The 17,949-nt window shown below is 40.2% G+C and overlaps 1 protein-coding gene across 1 annotated transcript in view; it reads right to left on the bottom strand.

Moving 5' to 3' along the window:
- RTN1 (reticulon 1) overlaps positions 1-17,949 on the bottom strand; it is a 225,811-nt gene that overhangs the window by 119,517 nt on the left and 88,345 nt on the right. The window contains exon 2 of the mRNA XM_047767460.1: positions 102-875. Coding sequence (XP_047623416.1) covers positions 102-875 — 774 coding nt within the window. The remainder of the gene's footprint in view (positions 1-101; positions 876-17,949) is intronic.

Consider the following 17,949-nt stretch of genomic DNA (forward strand, 5'->3'; position numbering starts at 1 on the left):
ACATGTTAAATTTGAGATTTAGGAAAGCAAATCTCCATTTCTTAATGTTCACATTTCCATATGCTGGGTTGTCCCAGGGTCGGGAACGCCCACTCCCTTACCTGTCCCAGAAGACGGAGGAGTGACGGATCCTGGGCTGTCATCCTCAGGCTCTGAGACGGTGACCGTGGGGACTGTGTCAGGGCTTGGTTTCAGGCAGATATCTTGTTTCTCGGGGGTCTTCTCTGGGGTAGCAGTGTCGACAGAAGGCTCAATCTCAGTCAGCGTGATTTTGACAGGGGCAGTGACCACAGGAGCACTGTGCTGTTCTTCAGAGATATCGTCTACATACGGTGCAAATGTTGATTCTTCAAATAAATGGTCCTTGAGGATTTTTCCCTCCACAGGAGTTGGTTTCTCTGCTTCCCGGGCCTCTTCGGATTGGTCTGAGATTTCAGTGTCCTTATTCTTAAGGTCCAAGTCTTTCTCTTCTACCTTGGGGTGACATTGCTCCTGATCGCTCACCTCCTCTGGCCTAGTTATGTCAATGTATTTACAGGTTTCTGCTTTCATCTGGTCTATGGGGTCTGCTAAGATCTTGCTCACTTTGGTGGACTCTGCGGGAGTCATTTCTATCCCAGAATCAGAACTAAAGAAGCCACGAGGCTCTGTCACAGGCACATCTGGGAAGGATGGTCTAGTGGTACGCACCTCCTCAGGGCTCTCTGAAGTGGCGATGTGGCCATTTTCCTTCTGAAGAATTCCAGTGAAATATGTAGAATCCTCCCGAGGTGGGTAACAAATGTCAGAAATTAGAGACGTGTAACACACTCCTCCCCCATCTCTTGCCGCTGTTGCAAAGGTATGATCCGTGGCCCTGGAGACATCTGCCGCACCTATGAGTCAAAGCAGCAGACAGTGAGTGGGTGCCTGGCTTCACTCTCTCCTGCTTCACCCACTGCCCACCCTGGTCTTTGCTGACACAGCATCCCTTCTCCTCAGGACCTCAGAGCTCCCCCAGGACACTCTCAGGTTGCTTTTTTTGTCTCCCTGATAGAGAACAGCACTAGTATCTTCCTGGCAGCAGACTACAAAGGTTCACATAAGCTGCCACACCCAGAGAAGCTGGGGACAGACCTCAGAGGACTAGAAAGTTCCTTCTCAATATCTACTACCTCAAAAAACAGCTACTCGTTCTTACTTGGTATTATTCAACAGAAGCCTTCTTTACAGCTAAAGTATTAGGGAGTTCCCATCATGACTCAGCAGAAGCAAATCTGACTAGCAACTATGAGGATGCAGGTTTGATCCCTGGCCTTGCTCAGTGCATTAGGGATCCATCCAGCATTGCTGTGAGCTGTGGTGTAGGTCGCGGATGCAGCTCAGATCTAGCGTTGCTGTGGCTGTGGTATAGGCCAGCGGCTACAGCTCCAATTTGACCCCTAGCCTGAGAACTTTCATATGCAGCGGGTGTGGTCCTAAAAGACAATAATAATAATAACAATAAAGTATAAATGACTCTTTAAACAGAGATGTAAATACAGACTAATTCAGATTTGTATTGGGAATAAAAGCTGCTCAAGAGACCCTCTGGTGCAGCCCTTTCATTCAGGCACTCCTGCTCTTCCTGGACTGATGTCATCCCTTCTCTTGTTAAAGGTCCTCAGAGAAAGAAAGTCCTAGTGTTCTGATGGCCTTACTGCAAAGTGGAATCACCTTAATGGACCGCTTCCCTATTTCTTCAGTTTTCCCCTCATTTTGTCTTCTTCCTCAGTTACCCACCACTGCCCATCCTTCGCCTTCCAGTGATATTCAAATGACCCACTGGGAATCTCATGGTTCCACTGGTGGTGACTAGGGCAAAACAAGTTTCCAAGTTTGAGTCTATAGAATGTTTTCACCTGGTCTTCATTTCACTCATAGGCCAGCAAAAAATCCATTAATAGAAAGCAGAAGGAAACACTCTATTATTTTTCTGTGCTGTAAAATACTACCAGAGAGGAAGAAAACTAACATTTATTGATGCCTTATCACGTGCTAAGCAGTAAGATAAACTATTTTCTAAATTAAGCCCAACACTCTCAGGAGATCACACACACACACACACACACACACACAAACACACACATAGACTCAGCCCTTAAGAGGCAATCAAAGAATATTCCAGCCTAGGGCACTAATTTATAAAAGTAATAAAAGTAGTAACAGTAGCATAATCATATTAATAGCTAATATTTGATAATAATATTAATAGCTTACTTTGTGTCAGAATAGTTCCAAGTTTTAAATAATAAGATTCATTTAATCATCAAAGCAATCCTAGAAACTAGGTACTATAATTAGCCTCATTTTACAGATGAGGAAGCTGAGGAACAGGGGGCTGAAGGACACACCCAAGACTGCCCAGGCAGACAGTGGTAGAGCCAGCGATCAAACCCAAGCAGTCTAAGAGTCAGAAAACTTCCCCTCATGTCCTTTGTACCTCCTTAAATCAGGTTGCGAGGTTTTTTTTTAAAGTAATCTTGAATCAAGATTATTACAAATAAACTTAGCTATTGTCTTTTCCTAGCTTTCTTCCTGGTTGCATGAGCCATTGTTAGTACAAGGGAGATGGCAAAGCACAGAGCCTCTTCACTTCCAGCACTCTTCTGCCTCAGCACCACTGCAGTCTCTCCATGCAGATACCTGCAGATCTAACCTCCCACCATAAAGTCTTTGCTCAAATGTCACTGTGAGAAAGGTGACCCTGACCCCTCTATCTCAGACTGCAACCTGCCCCACACTGCCTGGCAACCCTGTTCCCTCCTACTTTTCTCTACTTTCTCTTTTTCCTGTGGCACGTGTCTCCTTCTAATATACTATATGATTAACTTATTTATTCATTATTTGTTGACTGTCCCCCCTTGGTAGGTATGCTCCATGAAGGCAGGAATCTTTGATAGTTTGATTCACTAACATAGCCCAAAAAACCTAGAACAGGGCCTGGCACATAGTAAGTACTCAATAAATAAATATTTGCAAAATTAAAGGAGTAATTTTTAAGTGTAGAATGAAGAATAAATAACAGAATGTGGGAGAAGACAGGTTGAAACATTCCCCTAATTGCTAGTGACGTTCACTTTATTCAGCAAGTAGCCTAACTTTGTAAACAACAAAAAAGTTCAAAGTGACCAGTTCAAAGCGGTTCATTTCGGTTTGTCTTCTAATTATACTTCCTTTGCATATGGCAGCCTTGCTTTTCAAGTTTGACAAAAACAAAAACAAACTCAATAACAGCAGTAATAGTAGTAATGATGGGTCTTACTGTCTACCACATACAGATGACCAAAGAAAAAGCTATTACATTTAAATTCATGTGTGCACACACATATATATTCTAAAGGATATTCAAAGCTTCTTCCGTTATATTGGCTTAGCCTACATGGAGACCTCACTGGAGGCAGGGAAGTGAATGCTGAAATATTTCACTTCAGACATTTGGATCCTGGGATTCTTTTCCACAATTACCTGGAACCACTTCTACATGTTAATAAGTAATTTTTCATCAGAGAGTAAGGAAGGGTTTGTCGCTGGATATAAATAGTCTGGAGGTGTGAGGAATGGGGAAGGGATGCTCTCCTGGAGAATAGACAGCATAGTTTCCAGGGCTGTGTCACAGTCATTAGCATTCAACTCTCACTTGATGCTTCGAATGCAGGGGCCACCACAGGGTCCCTGACCCTTAACACCTATACTAGGCATGTTACATAGCCCTCACAGCCCAATGTCTCTTGTCACCAGCTATCACACTAAACACAACTGCCACCTGCTCAGCAGTTGGCCCGAGGGCTCTGCCTTGCTTCACTGGATAATCCTTAAACTCTGCAGTCTGGCATCTGAGACAGTGTAAATGTCAACTGGCCTCATAGCCCCGTTTCCACTACTCATCTCATTTACCCTCCATTCAACACATACAGAGCCCTTCACAATCTCACACTCTGCCAGCCTTTTTAGCCTTGTCTTTCACAAACTCTGGCCAATACAAACTACCCATCACTTCTCTAAAACTTAATCCTTACAGTCTCCACATCCAAATCCCCACCTTTCAACCTCAAGCTATTAAAGGTAAACAGTTTTATTTATTTATTTTTCTTCTTAGGCCTGCACCTGTGGCATATGGAAGTTCCTAGGATGGGGTCAACTAGCAGCTGTAGGTGCCAGCCTACACCACAGCCACAGCAATGCAGGATCTGAGCCACGACTGTGACCTACACCATAGCTCACAGCAATGCCGGATCCTTAAACCCACTGAGCAGGGCCAGGGATTGAACCCACATTCTCATGGATACTAGTTGGGTTCGTTACCACTGAGCCACAACAGGAACTCTGGTAAACAGCTTTAAATGCTACCTCCTCCAAGATGAATTTGCTGACCACACCTGTCGAGACCTGACTCCTTTCTAGTGTTCTCCCTCACCCTTCCTGTAGCGCTTAATTATACTGTTTGTGTCACATATGTGACATACAATTTCTATATCCCATGTTATCTCCTGCTAACCTGTCAGTTCCTGGAGTTTGAGACTCATGTTTTGCACACTATATTGAACATGGTAGGCACCCAACACAAAATGAATAAAAGAATGAATGGACCAATCAATTAATCAATGAGCAGATATTCCATGCAGCTACTGAGAACAAACTAAGACTGACTGATACAAGTTACAAGGATGACTTTTAAAATCTATTATATGAAAGAATGATCTGGAATTCAAGTTATCTAACAACGGGATGGAGCTGCCTCTCAGGAACAAGAGTGTTCTGATCCCAGTGGGCACACAGATAGAAAGAGGCCCAGCATCTGTCTAGGCAGGAACCGGCATTTAGTAGAAAACTGGATGGGACAACAGCAGAAGTCTCTTCCAAATGTCTATGATTTTTAAACCCATTGGCTGCCACCATAATGGGACACAATCCTTTACTTCTTCCTTACCTGTGCAACAGAATCATGTATTTCTCCTCTAGGTGATGTCACAGAGAATAGCAGCTTCCCATATATATGGTAATAATTGAGGGAATAGACTAGATCTCATCTACATTATTCAAGAGACTCTAAATAGAATCAATAATTGGGAAGAACTCCCACTCATGAAATTCTCACCTTACTAGCTTGCTCAAAGAACCCAGCATGAAATTGGAAGGACTCCTTTGTTACAGTCCACAAACACTACCAACTAGAAGAACAATGGCATTTGCGCAAATCAGACATTTTAAATGGGACCATGTCAGAACCCTCATAAAAGTAACCAATAATATAAATATTTTGAATGTGGTCATGTCCCATATCTTAAATTGAGCTAGATACCCTGAAAGATTCTCAAGGTTTAGTTAATTGAATTTGAAAATGTGTATACATTACATGGGGCCTATTAGATAGAACTCTTGAAAACAGAAAGTCCTTCTAGTTAGCAAATTATATGAGAGCAGAGTCCTGTGGGATCCTTGGAACTGGGAAGCAGAACTGAGCCTTGAGGCTCAGGAAAGCCAATTAATCCTTGTCAGCGCTTCCTGCAGAGCTGGCAGCTGTGGGGACTGAGGCAGTGAGCACAGGCTGGTTGCCCTAGGCAAGAACCAATATTGTTACATTGTTAGAGACAAATCCCCTAAATAAAAGGGCTTTCCTTGTCTAGCCTAGAAATTACTACTTTCTTTATGTAACCAAAGATTCCTGGAACATCTGACTTCCTCAGTCTCTCTTTCCTTGGCCATCTAGAAATCTGATTCATGTGGAGGCAGATGCACACGACGGTTAATGTATGGGTTCACATATGGCCTCACGGGAGGTGGCTGGACAGAAGGGCATGGCAAATTTAAAATGAGATTGATTTTCAAATTTTCATTTTATAAGTAATTTTCAGGAAAGTACTTACAATAAAAGCTGAAGGATCCATAGGTCACTATCTCTAGTCAAAAGCTAAGTGGAAGAAAGAATAAAAATAAGCTAAAACAATTGCCATTAAATCACATGTGCTGATAAAATCAGGCTTTTGTATCCATCAATGTCCTAGATCAGAAATACTAATCACAAGCTAGATAAATTAATCTCCTAAATGGTGGGTGTTTGATTTTATTTTTTATAATTCTCTGGCAATACTAAGGAATGATGACTTACTTACCAACAACGGTTTGGCTTTTCTCAAGGAAAGTTTCGATCACATAATCTGCATTCTTGAATCTGACTCATTCTCACTGAGTCAAGCTCATTCAGTTGCTGGTCTACAGCTTAGGTTTGTGTTCTGGCTCTATTACTATCAATTGTGAGACTCTGGGCAAGGTAGCCTCTCTGAGTTTCTGTTTAGCTGGAGAGATAATAGTTCCCATCTTATTGGGCTGTGATGGGGATTAAATAAAATAATTCACTTAGTTCTACTCCTGGCACATACTACACACTCAATACATGAGAGATGTTAGTTTTACAATCACCTGTATTTTAGCTGTGGACACCTGTTTTTGCAATATGCACCATCTGTCCATCTGGAACTTTATCTTATCTAGTGACGTGTGATCAAGGTCATTTGGGTCGAAGGAGTTAAATACAGCAAATCCACACTCATGCTACCCTCTGGGGTCAGTCTTAGATGCTGAAGTCCCAAGTGTGCAAGGCCAGGGCTATCTGCACAGCTCCATGAGCAGGCAGTTGTGGGTTAGGTACTTTCTAGTGATGCAACTGATAGATCCTTTATGAACGTGGTGATGACTGACTTAAGCAAGAAAACTTAACATTTACCAAGACAATAGACGGAAAAAGGAAAGAGGGTGTTCAGTGCCCATGGATGAGGTTTCTCTCTTGTGCCTGGAGCTCATGCTGACTCCTCAGCATGAAGATAAGGGTCTATGGTTTAAGATGATACTTCTGTAACTCAATAAAGACCCTCTTACTCTACTGACATAGAAACAGAGAGAATGTCAGAAAGAAAGAATGATTATATGAAAGGTTTTATGAACACAGAGATAGATATGCTTCACTAGAGAAACATCTGGATTAAAATAACAAAACGAAAACACCAATTATTGTTTGAATAGAGCCAACATTAACAGGTATAGGGGACAAGAGTCCCATTAAATTGAGAAATTTTTTAAAGGGGGGGGGCATATAAAAAACTGGAATGATAGTGGGAGTAGGATAAAAGATGCATGTTAAAATTCAAGAAACAAAGACTAGGAGCAGTGACCCAAAGTGAATCTGTATTCATTTTCCCCAGAATGTTTGCCCTTAGACTCCCCATGTGATGGATGGTAGTAGCCTGTACAAGGGTTAGGCTGTGAGGCTTTTTCCCTGAAACTCCCACTCATCTTTTCTAAGTGCTAAGAAATCAGAAGGCCCACAGTATGGAGGTTGTGACACATTTGACAGCAGAGCCATCTATGAGGGATGGATATGCCAGGGAGGCTCCCAGAGCCTCTGTGTCACCTAGAAAACATTCTCCTTCTAAAATTTAGTACCCTCTGTATATTATTTTTGTTATTTTTACCAGTTAAGTTATTATTTTTATTATTCTATATAAAATATTTAATGGTATATAAGGCTTTCTTTATAAATTTTAGTTGCATAATATAACAACTTTAATATAATGCTAATTTTTAAAGAGAAATTGAAATGTAATAGATAATACTAAATAGTAAGGATGACAGCCATACAAAATGGGATAAAGTATAGAATAAACTTCCTATTTGTCTCAGCATATTTTCCATTCCACTTCTCCAGAGGGAGTCACTTAATGTTTCTTAAGATCCATGATATAATAATCTGTGTGAATGTAATTGTGTTTAAATGTATATATTTTATTCTGTAAAAAATAAAAATAAAATTTCAGAGTTAAAAAAAAAAAAAAAAAAAAGGACAGATCTTCCCAACATGTAAAGAACTCTTAATGTTCAAGAATGGAAAAGACCAAAGATCTGACAGAAACATAGGCAAAGTAGATAAGCAGCACACAGAAAAGAAGGTGTAATTGCCTTAGATGTTATGTAGAATTAATATGTTCTTAATTGTATATTAATATATCCGCATATATAATCAATAAAAAACACCAAAAAATAAAAATAAAATAAAATAAAATTAAGTACCCTCTGATTTAACATGACAAATGGGTGCTGGGAAATTCAAGCACACCCATTCTTTAAGATTTTGTCTATCTAATTGGGTAATCAAGTAAAAATGAAAAGGTGAGCCTGCATTATCCAGCAAAAGAATCAAAGCCAACGCTGATGACATACTCTGGGTTTAAGAATATGAGTAACTACTCTTTCTTTCCCCAACTCACTACCTTATTTAAAGCTTCCCTGCCAGAATAACAGATTTAGCTGTCAAGATTATAAAATGAATGTTTATTATAAAATGATTCAGCAAGTTTTGGGGATTTTCCCTTATGAAGAGTCAGGGCTTACACTGCCTGTAGAATTTTCAATTCATCAGAAAATTCTGTTAGAGGAAAAATACCTAGCCCAGCAGCAAACCACTAAGTTCCTGAGAGTTCTCGGCAGGGCCTTGGAAAGAATAAAGCTAGCAAGTCCTGAGATGCAATGGAAGTGTAAGTTCCAATGAGCTTCAAAATGTAGGGATTTTTTTTGCCTGTGTCCAAAGGTGGAAATGTGAATCTGCAGCCTTCTGGGGGTGGGGGATGCCAATTTTTTTTGGGGGGGGGGGAAGGAAGGGGTAGAAGAGGGGGAGTTAATATTTATTTATAATTTACTTAGATTTTAAGAAAAGGTCCTGTGGCACAGTGGGCTAATGATCTGGCTTGTCTCTGTGGGATGGTTAAATCCCTGGCCTAGCACAGGGGTTAAGGATGCAGCATTGCTGGAGCTGTGGTGTAGGTTGCAGCTCTGGCTTGGATTCAATCCCTGGCCCAGGAACTGCCATATGCCATGGGTGCAGCCATAAAAGAAAAAAAGAAAGAAAGAAAGAAAACCCTACCTAGACTTCCCATTGCTTTTTTTTTTTTTTAAATAAAAGCTTTACTGACTTAAAATTCACAACCACAAAATTCACCCTTAAACTGTACAACTCAGCAGTCTTTGTACATTCACAGAATTATACAACCATTGCCATTATCTAATCCACCCACCTAATTCAGATATATCCTACTCTTTACATTTTCAATACTGAAGCAGCTTTAAGCTACCTTCACCATGCAAAGAATTACCTTTGGAACAACGAAAAAAAAAATCTCAATCTTTTTATCATTTGTTGAAGAAATTTGCTCTTTGATTTCCAAAGAGAAAAAATAATTGTTCTTGGTCATGTTTCCTTAATGCTATATGTATACATTGGTAGTAACAAAAAAAAATGTGTACTATAAATTTCTGTTTATACTTTTTAATGGTTCTTTTGGTCCTTCCCACCACATAGAGTCATCTAGCTGATCTTCATAATCCTTTTTCTTTCTTCTTTTTTTTTTTTTTTTGGCTTTTTAGGGCCCCACCCATGGCATATGGAAGTTCCCAGGCTAGGGGCTGAATCAGAGCTGCAGCTGCTGGCCCACCCCAAAGCCACAGCAACGCCAGATCCAAGCCATATCTACGACCTACACCTTGCTCATGAGCAAGGCCAGGGATCAAACCTGCATCCTCAGAGAGAAGAGTCAGATTTGTTTCCACTGAGACATGACAGGAACTCCTTCATAATCCTTCTTACATGAAATTTCTCCCTTACTTCCCACCCATGGCTCCTCCCCAGCTGGACCCTTTCACCCTCTACTTAGGTTTTTCAATGTTCTATGGTTTCCAGCCACATCTCTTCCTTATACCGCCTTGCACACAGCTGAAACATTCACAAGCACCCTAAAACAACCACTTTCACCATGTCATGACTTTACTCCAAAGCCTTTGGTGCACATCTTTGTCCATCCCTTGGCTTATAATTCAGGATCATCAATGAGACCCCAGAATGCCTTTATGGTTTTTATTTCTGAGCCTGCTCAAGAAACACACCTATTCAAGCCCATGAACAGAAGATTTTCAACTTCTGTGCCTTTGTGCAAGCTCTTCCCCTCAACAAAATTCTGGATTGGCCATCACCTTAGTTTGGATATTTTCATTCACAGGATCTCACTGGTTGCTGCACAAACCAAATTAGTAAATAACAAATGTTTGTAGTTAAGAGCATAGGTCGTGGGGTCGAATGCATGACTTTTAATACAGACTCCAACACTTACTAGTTGTGTGACCTAAGGCAGATTTCCTAATGCCTTTGTGTTTCCATCTCATCTGTTAATAAATGATTATCACTTCATAGCATTGTTGTGAAGACTAAATGAGATAGTGGAATCAAAGCACTAAGAATCATGCCTGATATATATTGAGTTCATTATTATTTTTAAAATTGAACTTTATACTTCACTGTTGCTTCCAGCCTTTAGTCCAAGTTTGTCTTCAGAGGTCTATTAGTGGAAATATATAACTCAAATAATCAGAAAACAATACAGCACATAAAGGGCTAATCTCCCTAATACATAAAGAGTTGCAAGAAAGAAGAAAAAGATTATCAATCCATTTTTTTCAGATAATGAGCAAAGGATAAGAATAAACATTTACATTAAAAAGCAATATAAATGTCACTGGAGCATAAAAATATAAGTTAAAAGAAACTTAAAAGGACATTTATCCCTTATGAGATAGGGAAAAATTCAAAAAAGTTTGGCAATACACTCTTCGGCGAGGCTGAAGGAAAACTGGCGCTTGCATACTGAGAGGAGTCTGGTAGGAGTAGACTATGATACAGTCCCTATGGAGGGCAATTTGGCAGAGGCCATCCAAATTACAAATGCATTTACTCTCTGAACCAGCAATCTTACAGGAATTATTCTCTAGACATATCTGCGCATGTATAAAATGAATATGAACAAAGCTATTTATTGCAGTATAGTTTGAAATAACAAAATTTGGAACCAGCTCAAGTAGTCATCATCAGGGCCTGGTTAAACAAACTATGTACTTCTACACATAGAATACTGAGTAGTTGTACAAAAGAATGAAGACGACCTTGATGTACTGATATAGAAAGATTTTCAAATAAATATTGTTAAAGATGCAGAGTGTGTGTTATAGATACAGACATACAGACACAGATGTATAGCATGTTAACTCTCATGTAAGAAAACGTAAAAATAAGAATATGTTTACATTTGTTTGTATCTGCATAAAGAAACACTGGGAGTATACACAAGAAACTAATTAGCCAAGGGAGTGAGACAATAGAGAGTAACGAAAGTGGAAGGGATATTTTTCATTATGTACTTCTTTTAAAAAATTATTTTCTTCTTTCAACCAAATGAATGTACTATTCTTAAAATTTTTAATTTCATTTAAAAGCAAAGAAAAAAAATGTGAGATGACAGCAATAGTGTTGCACAAACTATGATTCCAGCTTCCTTCTTCCACATGACAGATGTTCAAGGATTTAAAGCAGAAATGCCCTCTCTTGGGTTTTGTGGTTCAGGCTAGAACCTTCTTCATTCTCTCTTTCACGTGTTCTGTTGTTTTCACATTGGGAGCTCCTAGAAGACGTGAACTGCACCTTGTGTGTCACTGTTTCCCTCATGTGAAGCATATTTGCTGGCACATAGGTTTTGTTTGATCAATACTTGGAGTAAATCAATGTTTCCAGACTCGTCATTAAAACCAGGGGATATTATAGTTTGTCACTGTCCCTCTAAAATCTGACCTGGAACTGACTAGAAGCAGATGAGGATAGAGATGGACAGCAAGACAGCAATCCCCTCCAAGATTTGATTCCCTTGACTTAAACTTCCTATTTTCATTCATAAACCTTTACATTTTCTGCCCTGTACTCTCTGTGCTAATGTTGTATTTGTGGCCAACTAAGATATGTGAGCATATAAGCTTTAAAAAAATAATTCATAATTTCAAATTGCAATTTTAGCCATAGCACTGGGTGTATTTCATAGTTTGAGAGACATTAAAGTCAGATGCAAAGAGTTCCCACTGTGGTGCAACAGGATCAGTGGTATACTATATTATTATTATTTTTTCTTTTTAGGGCTGCAGCCATGGCATATGGAAGTTCCCAGACTAGGCGTTGAATCGGAGCTACAGCTGCCAGTTTACGCCACAGCCACAGCAATGCAGGATCCAAGCCGCATCTGCAACCTACACCACAGCTCATAACAATGCTGCTTCCTTAACCCACTGAGGGAGGCCAGAGATCGAACCTGAAACATGGTTCCCAGTCGGATCCGTCTCCGCTGAGCCACGACGGGAACTCCCAGTGTGCTATACTCTAATAAAAACAATTTTTTTAATTAAAAAAAAGAAAAAAAATTAAAAAATAAAGTCAGATGCAAAGAATTTTCATAACTACCTTCATTTAACCTGCATTTACCACTTATAAACGATTGAAGAAGACTCTAGAAAGGGAATTTACCTCAGTCTGCAATAATCCACAAAATCAAGATGAAGCTAGAATTAGGGTTTCTCACAAGAATGTGCTTTATAAGGGAAATCTATGTTCACACAGCATAAGGCTACCCTTGTAGGGCTGCCCCCAGCCCTTACTGTATCTTGCCTGAAAAAAAACAAAAAGTCCTTTGTCTAGTGAACACAGACCTGTGCCTGAGACATGCATCTTCTACTGAAAGTCTTGGATTTTATGCCAGTGTTGAGCACTGAACATAGGTCACTGAAATCTAAAATGATGTCATGTGAAATGACGGGCTTGGGGAAGTGCATAAGGAAGGACAAATGAGGATAAGTAAGGGACAGTTCTGTTAGAAGATGACATGACACGTGATGCGGCAGGACATGGTATGAAGTATGTTACGGCATGCCGTGGTGTGGCAGGACATGGTGTGTGCTGCAAAGTACTGTATAGTAGCCTGACATGACAGAGTGAGCAGGACACTGAGTGGTGTGTTGTATGAGGGTGCTCTGAGTGTGGCACTCTGTGACAGGAAAGTCTTAGGGGTCAGAGGACTTGAAGTTCCATCTCCATCATGTTATTGACTTTTCCTAAGTCATTAATCTCTGAGGAAACCCGTTGCAAAAGGAAGATAATAACAACTAACATTTAAACTGCGTGCTTACTAGGAGCTAAAAATGGATTATCTCATGTTAAGCTTAAACAGTCCAGGAGGCTTTTTTTTGAAAACCACACCCATACTATCATGAAGAAACTGAAGCTTAAAGAGGTTCAGGCACTGACCGTGAGGAACACAGCCAGAAATGACAGGCTCATAGCTTGGATTTAGGGCAATCTGACTCCAAAACAGATGCTATTAGCACTATTCTCAGAACTGCCTTGAGGATTAAAGACCAAATGGTTTTGTCGCTGGCGAAGCCCATTAACAATTACCAGGAAATAAAAATAGAATCTGGGTAAGAAAGTCTAACCTTTTTTTTTTTCTTTTCCTTTGGGCTTCATCTAGTTTCCCTTGCTCTCAGGGCCTATGTGCAGAGGCCTGACGCCAGGCCCTTTCGACCAAAATTCCTGGTGCACAATGGCTGTGCTCACTCGTCAGCTCAGGGCCTGAGCAAAAGCTCTGCAAACCACACTCAATTCAAGTGTGGCGGCGGCAGCAGTAGCGGCGACAGGGCCGTGCACAGAGATGCTGAGCCCAGCACTGGGAAGTTGAGGTTACGCAGCTGGAGCTGCTTCGCCCCCCAACTCTGCCCCTCTCCCCAGATCCCCATAAAGAAGCCCCGCCGACCTCCATGTGGGGGGAGCATGTGCTCTAAAACGGAGCTCTCACCCCTCCTTTCTTTATCAAAGAATAAAGCTTTCCTTTGCTTCCCACAGAACTCGGTCTCATTCTATTGGCTGAGTGACCCGGGGCAGGAGGACACTTTTTGGGGTTGGACTGGGAAGGGTTGATAATGTGATTATCATTAGCTACCATTCTGCATTTATATAGTATGCTCTCTTCCCCAAGTTTTCAAAATCTAACTCCTATGTTCCTCTAGTCATGGAATATTTGAAATTTAATTTGGGGTTTTGAGCATTCCTAGTTTTAAACATAATCTCATGTGGAATGCGGGTTATAAAAATAGAAACAGGTAAATGACATCTTGGGATAAATTAGCATAAACCTGGAATTTAAGATGTTTGGTAAACACAAAGGCAAACCATTTGACTTTAACGCACAGATACAAGCACACACCCACATGTAGTCACAATCAAAATATATATAGAAAATTTATTCCCCTAAAATGTACAGAAAATGGAGCCCAGAAGTAGCTGTACTAATCAGGGAGAAAGAGAAGAAAGATGACGGTATTCATTTTGCTCCTCTTAGCTATCTGATCGATGGGCAGAGATAAACTGTGTATTTAAAGCAAGACAATAACTCAGCCGTTAATGTGCCAGAGTTTGGGAATATTGATCCAAGTGACTTGAGTGCTCAGTCAGGAAACTATATCAAGATTTCTTTTCTTGGATTTCCTGCTGTGGCACAGTGGGCTAAGAACTTGACTGCAGTGGCTTGGGTCACTGGGGAGAAGCAGGTTTGATCCCAGCCCGGTGCAATAGGTTAACGATCTGGCGTAGGTCTTCAGCCATGGCTTGGATTCAATACCTGGCTGGGGAACTTCCATATGCCCCAGCTGCAGCCTTAAATTAAAAAAAAAAAAAAAAAAAAAAAAAAAAAAAAAAAAAAAAAGATTTCCTGGAGTTCCTGTTGTGGCTCAGTGGTAACAAACCCAACTAGAATCCATGAGCATATGGATTCGATCACTGGCCTTGCTCAGTGGGTTAAGGATCTGGCATTGCTATGAGCAGTGTTGCAGGTCACAGACATGACTTGGATCCTGTATTGCTATGGCTGTGGCGTAGGCCAGCAGCTGTAGCTCTGATTCAACCCCTAGCCTGGGAACTTCCATGTGCCACAAGTGTGGCCCTAAAAAGTAAAAATAAATAAATAAATAAATAAATAAATAAAAGATTTATTTTCTTCCCTTTTATCTCTCAGAAGGAAAAGAACAATAAATGATAAGGAAAAAATTCAAAACATAATTTCTGACATCAATGCAAAATTTCAATCAACTGTACATTTGAAGGGGATAACTATTATATTGCATTTTTCTAGTACAACCTACCTGCATGATGATCAATAAAAACGCATTATGTTTTGGGAAATGTGGATAAGGACTGCTATTGTGAGGAAAGTGCAACTTGCAGTGACGCTTTAAAAATACATATGATTTTAGAGAGGCACAGAGAAGCAGTAGGAAGATATTGTGGTGGCAGGGGGTGGGCAAAAATAATAGCAAAGATAAAGTAGTAGGAAAGAATCCCAACTCCACCAAGAGAGCTTAGGAAGCAGCGAGAACTCAGGCCAAAAGGGTGGCTGAGATTATTGAGCCAGTATGAGGGTTTCATTGAAATGGTGGGAAATAAGGATCCAGTGATTGTTTTAAAGCAATTAGTCTTAGTCCACTAATAGCTCCCATGACGGCAGCATATAGACTTGGGAGTCATGTCAATGAATTATTGATTTTTTTAACTATAAAAGCAATATTACATGATCACGATAACTTTTTTAAAAAAATATATCAGTACACAAAGTCTAAGAAAAAGAGTGGTTCTAGCACATGCCATGAAAAAATAGTGAACATCCATCAGGACTTGCATTTAAGTGTAGCCTGGAGTTCTAGGCTCCAGAGAGCACAGCTCTTAAGGAGACCAGAGAAGGTGGGTTCAAGAGAAAACCCTTTAACACAGAAGCGCCTGGCCAGGGAAGTTTCACAGAAATGAAGGAATTTGAGCTCAGTCCTAAAGAATGTGGAGGATCTGTGTAGGCTAAACTATAGGTAATGAATTTCCAAGGACAGAATTTTTGGTGTTCTGAAGTTTAGAGAAATATTTCATATAGTTATTTTAATTTCTATGCATTGCATTTAAACTTTGGACACTGTATCACTGAGTAGTTTGAAATGGATCTGTCACCTTTGAGGGCAAAAAAATAGACACCCTAAACAAACTAGTATGTGAACAGTTAAAATGGTCTGGATAACACCATAAACATATAAGAACTTGCAGAAGACACTGCATTTCTCTGTCCTATAAGATTTCACAGAATGCAAACAGAAGCCAAAACCAAACGTGTCCTGGAAGAGGAACCAGCAACCAATTGCTATCAATAATTTAATATAAGCATTAAATTTTTAGAGCTTTTTAAAAACTCCTAAAATAATCTCCAAGACATTATCTCCCACATCTGGTGTTTGAAGCCCTCTAATATAACTCCCTCTAATATACTTTGTTCTAGTTAAGGACTGAATTAATAGACTGGGCCACAAACAAACTGGGCCTCAATTCCATTTAAGTATTATTATTATTTTGGTTAACAGCTGGAATTTTAATCTGTCCTTCAACACAAAGTTGGTTGTGTTAGGGTTAGGTACCACAAAAGTGGCATTCAAAATAAACACTTCTTGAACAATTGGAAAGAAAATACAGATTCAAGCTTTCCCTTTCCTAAGTGTGTAGGAACAGGCAAGAGTCAATACATACCTTCTGTTCTATCTTTGTTTTTATTATTTTTGCTCCAAACTTATGTATGTTATTCAACATTTTTTTTTTCTTTTTACAAGCAGCACCTGTGGCATATGGCGGTTCCTAGGCTAGGGACTAAATTGGAGCCAAAGCTGAGGCCCATACCATAGCCATGGCAACGCAGAAGCCAAGCAGCATCTGTGACTTACACCATAGCTTGTGGCAACACTGGATCCTTAACCCACTGAACAAGGCCCAGAGATCAAGCCTGCATCCTCACAGAGACTATGTTGGGTTCTTAACCCGCTGAGCCACAATGGAACTCAACATATTTTTTATTTACCTGGAAGCTGGTGAGTCAGATGCCAATAAGATGCACTTACTTTTGAGAGGAATCCAATGATTAAACAGAACTATCCCATTGCTTGTTGGCTGTTGGTCATCATTTGTAGATGACCCAGATAGACCTGATTTTTGCAAAGATATCCTTTAAGGTAAATTCTTTAATATTTCACATTTCTTCTCTGAATGTAAAGATTGTTTCAATGTTATATGTTCTTTCTTTCTTTTTTTTCTTCCTTTTTTTTTTTTTTTGGTTGTGTCCATGGCACATGGAAGTTCCTATGCCAAGGATCAAACCTGCATCACAGCTGTAACCAAAGCTAATAGCAGCAACAATGCCAGATCCTCAACCTGCTGAGCCACAAGGAAACTCTCAATATTATTTCTTAACATACATATTTATGTCCTACACATGGATCTTTCCTTCCTAACTAAAAGAAATGTAAGGAAACAGCATTTGTTGAATACTTGCTATGTGCCTGCCAATCACCATGTTATAATCTTGCCAATCAATAACTACATGAACATTGTAAAGTAGCTATTTAGTAATACCATGAGTATTATGAAGATAAGCCAAACCCAATTATGATCTAACAGATGATAGTTGTCAGTGTTCAGTTATTTCACTTCATTCATCCAATATATACTGAGTGCCTACTATATGCTAGGCACTTATCCCAGTTTCTGGGGAAATAACAGCGAATAAAACAGATTTATAGTCCCTGGCCCCAAACAGACAGTAAACAACAACAACAAAAACCCACAACTATGCAGGCATGGCAAGGACTGCTAGTTGTCTGCCAATGTTTATCCTGTCCCTCTTTCTCTTTAGCAACAGACCTCCCCCCAAGGAACTTCAGCACATGGCCACCCAGTAAAGACTACATTTTCCAACCTCCCTCTAGGTGTGGACATGTGACTGGGATGTGAACAGAAGTGAGCTGTGTACCTCTGGATCACATCCTTCAAAAAGAAGCTGCTTGCCCTCTACTTTTTTTGCCCTTCGCATGATTTGGTCCATGAACATGGTCTCTTTGAACCAGCTTTAACAATGCAGGTGAAGGCAACACGCTCGAGATTACAAGACAGAACTGGGAGCCCCGGAGCAGACCCTCGCCTGATTCTTCACCTGCCTCTGGACT

This window comes from Phacochoerus africanus, chromosome 2, assembly GCF_016906955.1.
Source record: "Phacochoerus africanus isolate WHEZ1 chromosome 2, ROS_Pafr_v1, whole genome shotgun sequence".
In the NCBI taxonomy this organism is placed as follows: domain Eukaryota; kingdom Metazoa; phylum Chordata; class Mammalia; order Artiodactyla; family Suidae; genus Phacochoerus; species Phacochoerus africanus.